The sequence below is a fragment of the Atta colombica genome, unplaced genomic scaffold (genome assembly GCF_001594045.1).
Source record: "Atta colombica isolate Treedump-2 unplaced genomic scaffold, Acol1.0 scaffold238, whole genome shotgun sequence".
In the NCBI taxonomy this organism is placed as follows: domain Eukaryota; kingdom Metazoa; phylum Arthropoda; class Insecta; order Hymenoptera; family Formicidae; genus Atta; species Atta colombica.
Window position 1 is genome coordinate 659249 of NW_017259336.1, and position 11924 is coordinate 671172.

General features: G+C 31.6%; 1 protein-coding gene across 1 annotated transcript in view; it reads right to left on the reverse strand.

The window, feature by feature from the left end:
• LOC108688759 (facilitated trehalose transporter Tret1-like) overlaps window positions 1–5256 on the reverse strand; it is a 7214-nt gene extending 1958 nt beyond the window's left edge. Inside the window, exons 1-3 of the mRNA XM_018195136.1 lie at window positions 4971–5256; window positions 1138–1667; window positions 506–811 (exon numbers count right to left, since the gene is read on the reverse strand). Of these exons, the coding sequence (XP_018050625.1) occupies window positions 506–811; window positions 1138–1667; window positions 4971–5052 (918 nt within the window). The 5' untranslated portion in view covers window positions 5053–5256. The remainder of the gene's footprint in view (window positions 1–505; window positions 812–1137; window positions 1668–4970) is intronic.
• Between the last annotated feature and the right edge of the window lie 6668 nt (window positions 5257–11924).

The following is an 11924-nucleotide window of genomic DNA, read 5'->3' on the forward strand; positions in this document are numbered from 1 at the left end:
ATATTTAAAAATTTAGCAAGATATAGGTCTGAAAATAATTTTATTGGCCCATTAAAATAATTAGAAATCTCAAACATGATGAAACGTTGCAAAATTTTGTCATTTCAACAATTAATTTGAGCCTTTTAATTATTTGATGTCCAATAAAATTATTTTTAGGTCTGTATCTAATTAAATTTTTAGATACTTCAGCAAAACTGTCTTTTCTATAAAATTCAACTGCAAAAAATAGAAAAAAACCTACAACGAATTATATTCACATAAAAAAATGTTCGGCACAATTAACTCGCAAATATTTTAAAAACTTTAATTATACTTTAGTAAGATAATTAAATTCCGAAAATTTTCCTAGGAAAATTCTTTTCTTTAGATCATATTTATCCGAACAGAAAATATTGTTATATATAGAAACGTTATACAATTCGTTTTCTATGGAATTGTATGAAAATATTCTATAAAAATTCTATGAAAGTATACAAGCTTTTATGTAAGCTATATATCGTACCTGAACAATCGCCACGATTATAGAAGCGACATCCGGTGACATTGAGCTTCCGGATGCCTGGAATATAGTAACAGTATAGAAGATCACCGCATTTATGCCGGACAATTGCTGAAAGAACATGCCGCCCAACGAAGCAAGCAAAGCTTTCCTGGCTGCCGGGGTTCGTACGAGATCGAATACGGTCGACTTTCTCAATGCTGCTTGTTCGGCTTCTCGTTGTGCTTCCGCGAGTTCCTCCGATGGATCATAAGAATCACCTCGGAGGACTGACATCGCTATCGTGGCTTCCGGTTTCTGTCCTTGATTCTATAAAAATTCAAGATATATCCAAATTTTTCTTCGTTAATAAATTCGAATATCATAGTTTAAATATTTCTTTCAATTAAACGGTTGTTAACTGTTGTAAAATTATTTTAATTTATAATATAATTAAAAATAATCGATATACATGGAAAGATAATAGGGAATTTTGCAATACCGTTCATCCAAATACGATGAAAGCTAAAATCAGGTTATCTTCTTCTTAACAACTAATTAAGAAAATAATGTGATATTAACATTCTGGATTCACGAAGCAAAAATTCGCAAAAATAAAAAAACGCAAATCGAGAAAAATTGTCGATTGGACCTACCACTAGCCAAATAGGCGATTCCGGCATAAATATAAAAGAGCCCAAGAAACCGACTTCTATGAGGGCGCAGACTATAGCGAACGTCGTGTAGCTCATTACGGTACCGAATATAAAAGCCAGCAAGATCCCAACTGTGATAAACAATTGAAACATGGCACCAAGAGAGCCCCGAGTTGAAGTCTCCGCAATTTCGGAGATGTAAGTTGGTACAACGACGCAGGCTGCTCCTACAGCGGCACCAATTATGAATCTAGCTAGGTAGATCAGCCATAATTTGTAGGCGAATATAATGATCACCCAGGACAGGAGAAACGGAGCAGCCAGCAAAAGAAGTGTTTTCTTCCGGCCGAGTTTGTCGGCCATCGGTCCAGATGGAACAGCGCCCAATATCGCGCCCAAAGCCAGCAACGAGCTCACCCAGGAACCCTGTTCTTTGGTGATAACTAGCCAGGAGCTCTCCTTGTATAGCTGGGGTAGAACGGGAGATGTCCAAGCTAAAGCGGTGCCAACGGCGAGCGCCATCAAACAAGCTGAAGAGCATTTAAGAAAACTTAAAGAGCTTTACTGAGCAGATATTTTACTTAACATTTAAAATTAAATTTTCTAACTAATTAAGTTTGAAAAAACGTTAATAGAATGATCGTGAATGATTACGTTTGATTATTTTTTTAATCGATTTTATTAGACTCACATTGGATTACGAAATGTTTGTGAATTAACTTTTTCAAGCAAAGAAACTTGTACTTATTTTAATATTAAAAATTGAATATTTTACATTGAATATTAAAAACTGAATACTTAATATTACGAGTTTAAGAACTGATATTACATTTGTCTTATTTTTTGGAAAATTTACCGCATGCGTTTTTTGTCGCATTTTGATCCAAGCATTTAGCTCCATTATTATCAATCACTCTACAATCTCATTACATCATTATACTCATTTGACGAAATATAAATTATCATTTGTCAGAAATAATTTATCTTTTTCGATAAAAAACATGTCAAATTCCATGAATTTATCAAAACAACTTGCTGCTGCATTCTCTCAGTGAATAGTTTCTTTCTTACGACGATCTATCATATCACCGGCACCGAATGGTATATGTGTAAATATTAATGCGATAATTGTAAGCTAAATCCTTTTCGTACTAATCCGCTGTTGGCACTCAGAAATGACTGTAATGCGCCCGATAAGGCGGACAGAATTATTTTATCCGGTACCGAATATACTCCAGACGATAACAACTATCGTCGAAAATAGACAGTAGTGCATTATAACATCGGGAATGAATTGAATCGATTCGCGAAATTGCGCGGGACAAGGAATCTACTGTTCTTTGAGATGTCACCGGCCGTCAGTCTCAAGCGTTTACAAATATCGTCGGATTTTACTGGCGTGGCGGACATCTCCGTTTCTCAGAGCACAACGCTGTTTCAATAAAATATCACGGCCAGGACTTTATATAAGCAAAAATATAATATAAGCTTATTCAGCGAGATTTCATAATAACGGACGGTCTGACTATTGCGGTCAGTGGAACTGCGACCTCGTTATATCTAATTTTGCAGGAAAATTAAGAAACTTGGGAGACAATCTGCAAACGTAATGTCCTCTTCCTTTTAGCGATGTATCTATATCCTCTTCCTTTTAGCGATGTATCTATATGGAGTTTAATTAATATAATAAGCTCAATCCGATTGACTGAATAGCGTAACGAACTTATTAGTGTTCAGTTAAATCCACTTTGTTCAATTCGTTAAAACTTAATCCAAAATCAAACTATAGATTTTACTTTGATTCAGTGAAATTGCACTAATTAATGTCATTTTAAAATGTTTTAATTAATAGCACCTTATTTATAAAAGATTTTTAATGACAGGATGTTGTATACGGATGTTTCTTAAATAATGGATACTAATCATATAGCGTTATTTCTAATTAAAAATTGAGTCGAAAAATTCTTTACAATTTTTGCAATGATTGACGAAATATTAATTTCTAAATATTGCCGAGCATGTATTCGGTTACCCAATCATTAAGTATTGCAAAATGGAGAGGATTTTATTCAATTTTTTTTATCAGGAATTAGCATTACGTGATTCGGCAATCGCTTACTCGGTAATCTTTAGAAATTAATGTTTCATCAATTATTGCGAAAATTGCAAAATGATAGAGCACTTTTCGATTTAACCAGGAATAACAAAACATGATTAGTCTCCGCTATTTAAGAAACACCCTGGATAATTCTTTGGAGTACATACATAGATTACATGGTTTTTATGTGGCTTCAGCTGTTTGGAATACCAATTTACCTAATTATTTACCAGATAAGGTACAAATTTAATTATCTATCAGATAAAAAGTAATTATCACAAATTTAATTATTTATCAGATAAAAAATAAGTAAAATTAATTATAAATAAAAACCGTAAACATTGTTAGAAGATAACTTCGTTAAAAGAACAAAAATATGAAAGTAGACTTCATCATTAATATCATTATCGTCTTTCTCGATCGTAGAGTTTGAGTACTTTTATTGAGGAGGATATAATTTCTTAACAAATTTTGCGGATAAAACTTTACTGCGGATGAAACTTTAGCGAGTTGTGTTAATCTATATTGAGATATATATCTGATTACATCTTAGCAATTTAATTAAATTGTGATCTAATGATCATTTTATCTCTAATTGCAATACATGAATAAACAACAAAAAGAAGCGATACAAGAAATCAATATATTATCTATAATAATTTAATCTTCAGGAGATATGTATAAAGCCTCTAAGAAGAAAATGCTTTTCGTCAATTAGAATTAAATATTTAAGTATTTAAATATTTAAGTATTTAAATATTTAAGTATGCTTACACATGATTATTGAAGTTTCTCTCGTGGTCAATTGATAATGTATGATAACGACATTGGTACGATTATCAGCTTGATAAATGTACCATAATAAATTAATATTACCTAATTGAACAATCATTTTGTGATATAAATAATAAATCACAATTCTTAATTAAATTTTTGCTTACTTCTGAAAACAAGCTTAAAAACAAAGGAAATAAAGTAAAAAATCGTTTTATTTTTTTAATGCAGAATTAACATGGCATTATTTTTATTTATTATCTGCTTTTAATGTTCAAGAAAGACAAGTACTGTGATCTATATTTCTGGTAATCACTTCAAGATAATTTTTACTCATCCTTATTTAAAAATTAATACTTTTTAAACTAATCACTGATGATCAACTGTAAAATTATAAAATACGCATTACAAGTAACATATAAATATGTATATCAAATACTAATATCAAATATTAAATGATATTAAATATTTTATTATATTAAATAATATAAAATATTTCAATATTGATTGATTAAAACATATAGATTAAAAAATAAATTGCCTAACTGCAGGGATGAATGCTAAATATTATTAATGATATTTCCAAGTCAGTTGCGCATTTGCAATATTTACACACAACTTGAAATAACATTCTGTACTCTTTTCGAGCATCACAGTAGCTCACGAGTAAACACTATAAATTGTATTTAAATACACTCTCGATATAGCTGACTATTTATTGAATTACTGATCTGCGTTATAAATTCAGACACGTATACGCATTGCATTTCAAGAATGCAATTACATAATACATATATCGGTCATAAATAGAAGTAATTATCAGAACAAGATTTCTCACAATCTCCACTTCATCACTCTCAATGAGAATCCAACGCTTCCTTCGATTTGCCGATTGTATAAACTCATAAAATATTGCGAAAGAAGTAATGTACCACGAGCGCTAATAAACACCCTTAAATACCGGAAATGGTTGCAAGATACTGCCACAGCTTCCTGCCTTCCTGACGTACAGGAACTTCGGTAATCATCCCCGTGCCCTCCATTCTCTCCGGCGAGTTAGGTTGCTTCTTCAAAGAGGATCGAAAAAGTACAATTTTGTATCCAATGTGACTCAGTCTCGTCGCTCTTTAATTAACGCGTCTCTTAATTGACTCGTCTCTTCTGATTTTTCACCGCGAATAACACAAGAGATAAATGAAAGATGCAAATTACGGCGTGATGTAAACGCACGGTACGTACCAAATGGACGATGCGACATCGAAGCCATCATATATCACTACCATCACTATCTAGTCACCATTATCACTAATCTTTCGCTTATCTGATTCGATCGAAACAGCAAAATGATTTAAAAATCACGATAATCACTGAAATGAATGGGAGTATACGCAGAGTATTGAAAATCTGAAATTAAGCGACGCATTTTTGTATAAAATCAGTACTTCGTTTCGATTTCATGATACACGCTTTTTAGAATTTTTGTTTTTAAAAGAAATAGATTAAAAATTGTCAGTAAATATCTCCGTTTTTATAATATCCCAACAAGAGTAACAGAAACTGAATTGCGGCATATTCAAGAATGTTTATCGAAGAAAAACACAATTTTTATAATAAGAAAAATATAATAATAATTTTTCTTTATGCTTATAAAACTATATTTTTCTGATATTAATATAGCAAAATTTAAATAGAAAGAGAGATAGAGAAACAAAATATAAAGAGAGTTTTTTAAAAATAATCTTTTCCTCTACTTTAATGTTTGTCTCAAAAATATTTTAAATTATTGTTCATATTATTAAATTATTTTGTACTATGAAAATATTTTATACTTATAACAATTTTAATAACGTAGACAGTATTTTTGAGCGCGAATTGTACTCGTTAAAATAATTTGTAGGAATAACGATGGATTAATTTGCGCAACGCGAATCGAAAATTACGTGAGAGAACGTGCGTACTTTTGAATTACATAAAAAAATAGAAGGATACGTATAAACAAACTACGAATGATAATTATTTTTACGACAATGTGGCAAAATTCATTACGTACGTACCTGAGTTGACTTTACGGAATATTTAATAAAATAAGCAAATGTGTCTAATGTAATCGTGGCGAACCGAACGTGCAATATTGTCCGAATTGTCCGATTTTCCTCAACGGAACATTCCGACGCGAAAATACCCCCCGGATTTACAAGAGAAGAATAAAAGCCCCATCAAACGCGGCCACTTACCTTTAACTGGCGAGTCTTGCTTCTAGTCATATGACAGACACTTCAATCCGATTTCAATCACTTACAGAGCACAATTCTCAATTTTCCCCACCGTCGAGTCGATTTCTCGTTTAACACGCGTTCTCCATCTCTTCCTTTCCACGTCCGATATGTTCTCCTTCGAGTTTTCCACCGGAAACAGCTCGCTGACGTAGATTATTGCATTCTCCTCGTGAGAAGAGCAAACGGATGCATCTGAGGAACACCGCATTGTGTAACTCGTTGAACTTTCTTGCACCATTTCGCGCGTTTCACCTCACGGAGACCACTGTCAAGACATTTTCATCATTTTTCTCTTTTACGCTTTTTCCCAGTTACAATCTCCGCTTCAATGTAGAAATTTTTAATCCGTATTAGTGTCATAACTAGACATCGAATTCTTATACAATTTCATATTTTTTTTAGAAAATAGATTGGAAAGTAACATCAAAATAAAAATTTGTCTTATTAAAAAAGTATTCTAAAAATACATATTTATTTGTGCATATTTGTACATTGTGCATATTTGTATATTTGTGCAAATTTGCATATTTTGTGCATGTCTGCAAAAAATATATGCATAAAAATCCGATGTCTAGTTACAACGCAAAATAAAAATATCACTTTTTTTTTTATAAAAGAACATTCTTAGAATTTTATTAAATCTCGAGAAAGATTGAAGAAAACTTTCTTGTCAAATAAAATCATCATCAAAATTCGTTTTATTGCGTTTAACATAATTTTGACGTGATCGCAAATCTTGCAATAATTTAACAGTCATAATGAGATCAATTTAACTAAATAATTTATCGTATTAATGTATACGATTATTATTATCTGTGCCAATAACTTTTGTCAAACAAACGCCCACTTGTCATTTAATAAACGTAAATTAAACCGGTCACAGAACATATAAACGGTAGCTGCGCTGTCATTCGTAGCAGAATTAAATGCGGCATCGTATTGTCGATAAATTTTCCATGACATGCGTTTCTCTGATAAATTACATGCTATATTTAATTATGGAAATACCTAATGAATGAGACGTAATTCATCACTTTCATACTTCTCGCAAGCGACAACGTTTCGGGATTTAAATAATAGCACGTTATCGTACTTTAATGTAATTTTATCCTATATATCAAAAACACACGATGTAGAGAAATCAGTAGATTTTGATCTTAATACAAAATTCTTTTTAATTTAAAATTGCAATAAATACATCTTTTTGTGACAAATATTCATTTTAGAAAATAACTAATCGCTATGGATTTTCAATTTTAAACATGATGTTTGATAGTAAGTTAGATAAGACATACTCAATAGGAATTCCAATAAAATCACGCTAGTAAGTTATGTATTTAATCATGGATCAAAGGATATTGAAGAGCGATTGTGTTTTATCTATTATTTTCACGGAAATGATGAAAAATCAATGCACAAGCATTATAGATATTGAAACAATTCTATATATATATATATATATATATATATATATATGTTATCTCGATTTTTTAAGGGATTCGAGGAATGGATATACTTCGGAATTTATATATTTAACGATTTAAATCTTCTTTCTTTAATAAATGTAATAAAGTCTCCATAACAAATAAACCTTTTATAAAGAACGTTTATAAAGCACCTTACGTGCCTCTTACGACTATTGACTATCAAGGGAAAATGATGATGATAGTCTCGATTTTTACAAGTATTTTACATCGATTTTATTTCGTTTTATCCAATATTTTGTCTTTATTTATAAATGGCATGCAAGAAAAATCAACGTATCACTTATGACATATTTTTCGCTTATGACGTCACGACTCAATATGGCTGAGATGAGGATTCAGGAGCCTTAAAAGATATGGGAAAAATAGGATGAACAATAATAAATAGACAGTTTCCACGGGAAAGCTTCCAAGAGATGAAGGTCAATAAGTAATCTCTTACATCAAAATATAATATCCAAATTTATTGCGCTTTCGAAAGGGATTGGCTGCCCTTCGCAAGATAGAAACCTGAGCAGCTTTATTCACGTCAAATTTACGAGTTACAATACGCTGTAAAAAAAGATATAAACAAAAGTAGAAAAAATCTCTCGAAAAAACGCATAGGTAATACAATGAAGTCGCTACTGCGTACAGGCATTGGCGAGAGGAAAAGGGAAATATATGAATTAATAGTTATGGAATGGTTTTCGGTGAAGCGGCAAGGAAAGCGGATTATTCTTACGAATAAATGAAGGATTTACAAACTGAAATCGCGTAGCTGAATAACTGCACGCTAATGTTAAGTGCATATTCGCGAGAGGGTAACAATTGAATAATAACGTACTTATAATCCAAAATTATTCGCGAAATATGAAACGAGATTGTATGTTTAAATTGCGAAATAAATACTCACATAGTTGTTTAGTATAGTGAAATTTTCGTTTCCAGAATTAAATTATGTCTTGAACCATATTATATTATATATTATATTATATATTGTTACTTATTTATATAGAAGGAACATCTATTATTTTAATACTTATTTCGTTAAAGTAATTAATCATATTATTAAAACTAAATACATATTATATACGCTAATGTGTGACTTTTTTTATACATAATAAAGTTCCATCTGTACAAGAAAATAAATAGCAAAGAAAGTCAGATTCTACGTTCAAAACTATAATTTCAATTCCAGATGTATAAATTCACTGTTCATCCCAAAATATTTTCTTTTGGATTAAAATCTTGAATTCTCTTGAGTCATTGGATTTTTATAAACCCGTGATATTCATGATTTCTCCAAATCTTTTATCATAAAATTTTGAAACCGAATTTCTTGATGATCAAAAAAAGACAAACTGTCTGCTTCGCGAATAATGCACTTTGTGAAAATTCAAATGCTGTGCGTTCGCGCGATTAACAATGAAAATAATAGGATGATCGTCGCAACGAAGCTATGATCGATGCAAAGAAAATCGCATTATTAAGTATCTGTCGTGCTGAACATTCCTAATGAATCATATAATCGCAATAACGCGTTAATGGGATTTTAAGTCAGAAATCCTGCTTTCGTGGTTACGTTTTAATGTTAAAGACATCTCATTCTCGTTGCTGATAATCCAATGTGCAATTTAAATTCGCTAAGAGAATGAACAGTTGTACTGTTATTTAGATTATCATAATTACAGATTATCATTTTAGAGTTAAACGTGCCTCACGAATACAAGTGGTTCTCGCGCTATTCAGAATTATTACGTAACTAAAATGTAAATAATGCAAAGGCGATATCTTAATTTAGATTATGTATTCTTATCTTTTTGCGCGTTTTACACGATAATTCGAGTTTACGTTATATCTTCGGATATCGAGTAAAATGAAAATTCGTGATTTTTGGTAGATGAAAATTTCTCAAAAGTTGAAGAGAAATTTTCGAGGCTGAAATTTAATATTTAGAAGACAAAATAATTTTCTTCTTGAAGAATATTCTCACTCAAAAATAAATTCATCAGATTTTTTTTTTACTGATAATCTATAATTATTAATAAAAAGATAAGCTAATTTCTCATTCAAAATATTAGAGATGATTTATATAAGTAATGATTTTAATAGAAGAAAAAGGAGAATCTAATAGATACATCTAGAATTGATATACAAGGTCTGTTTTTTATTCCTGCACTCGAACTCTCTTTCTTGTTTTTGTTTTAATACCATATGTGCCTATCTCTGTTTAAGTTTCAAAAGCGTACACGAATTCAGCCACAGAAAACAGACCTACAGACATCTTTGTACCGCAAACGAAGATATAATTTATTAATTTAAACGCGAGAACCACTAACGCAGGTTGTTGTTGCTTATCACTACAATGTTTTAAGAAATCATATCACCTTACGCGCTAATAAGGCCTATGTTTTACGAGCTTTCTATAAGTTATTAGCCTAAGCTTAAGCCAGAAAAAATTAATCAATCACAGTCAAATGTACGAAGAATAATCGACTATGATTGATCAATTTCTCGCGTCTTAAAACTTAAAGCTTAGATAATGGCTTATTGTAAAAAGTCCATTAGGTATTACGTCTCCATTCTACGTCGCATGTGTAGCACTAAATAGCGGATGTGTCGTCGTTTCGAGTTCCGCGATCAATGCGTGGATCAAACATTGTGGATTATCGTTCCATCTACTGCAATTTGATCCACTCAATATGGGTAACACGCAAGAAGGAGTAGTGTTTGTAATGCAAATATACATGATGAGATTCGGACGGTCATTCCTTCTAGTTACAAATTATTAGTATTTGCGCGGCACGAATGCGGAAGCCTGGAAAATACCTGGGATTAGCTTGCTCGTTTATCACATGTGATAATGCACATCGGCGCGTGTGCGGGATGATGATTTCCGCATTCCCTTAAAAAGTAAAATCGTTGGATCCTGCGTAAAACACTCAGTTACAGTTACTAGCTTGTACCTAATTTTTTAAAAAACCGTGCTACCGTAAAATCGTACGGGAGGCGAAGTTTCTTCTCGTAATTTTTTTTTGTGTCTTTTCCCGGAAGAAAGATTAAACGTCGCGGATGCTTGAAAATCTCAATCTGAGCTCTCCAAGCGAGATTTATCGAAGTCGGATTTTTGAGTGGATTTTCTCGGATCATTAAACGATCGGGGGTTCTCCTCTAAATTATCGTATCAATCCCGAATCTCAGAATCGTCCCTCAACAAAAATTCCTCCTTTATAATCTCTAGATCCATGAGACTTCGGAGCTTTAAACGGCCGACGCGATTCCTGTATTGCAACGATTGCGAAGAGGACGGAAGAGAGGAAATGAGTTATTATTACGCAGACAAGATTAAACGAAACGTTTTTTAGCTCAAGTATGGAGGAATTCGTTTTTCGCTTTCCGCTACGATTTCAGCCACCTATTTTTCCTTTCTTCTAACGTAAAATTAATTTTACGTCACACAGTACCTGAGCAAATTCAATATCCGCGACAGGAGGCATAAATTAACTTCGAATATTCATCGCGCGAAAATAATGTCAGTATGACAATCTATTTAACAAATATTTTCTATATTAAATTACATCACATTATTTTCTATTGGTATAATAGCAATGGAAAGAAACGATAAACGGCGAAATGATAAGAAATTATGCAGTCTATATTGTCCAACATTATATATCACCATCGTATATCGTTCTACGAAATATATAAATTGTACACATTGAAAAAAATTTACCAAATCTTAATACATATTTTTTCATAATACTAAGCAGACATTTGCTTACAGTAAATATTTACTAAATAAAAATTCGCTAGTTAAATTTAAACGATAATTGAAATGGTTTTTGAATCAAATAAATATATGTTTATATTTATTTAATACATATTTACTCAGAAATCTCAGAATCATTCAGACAAATATTTATTAAAATTTAGTATTTTTCTTCAACGAATATCAGTTTGCGGTATGGAGTCAAACGGGAATTGACATACTGTCATATTTCTGAATCTCGACTACTTTTTGATCTGGACATTTTTGTTTTTATTGTGAAAATATAATTATTTCTAATAATCATATCGGTGTGAATTATTCGTTGATCATTCGTGTATCTACGAAATAAACAGAGTATTATGCAACGTCGCACGATGAAATTGAAATCGTCGCGAAAAAAGTGA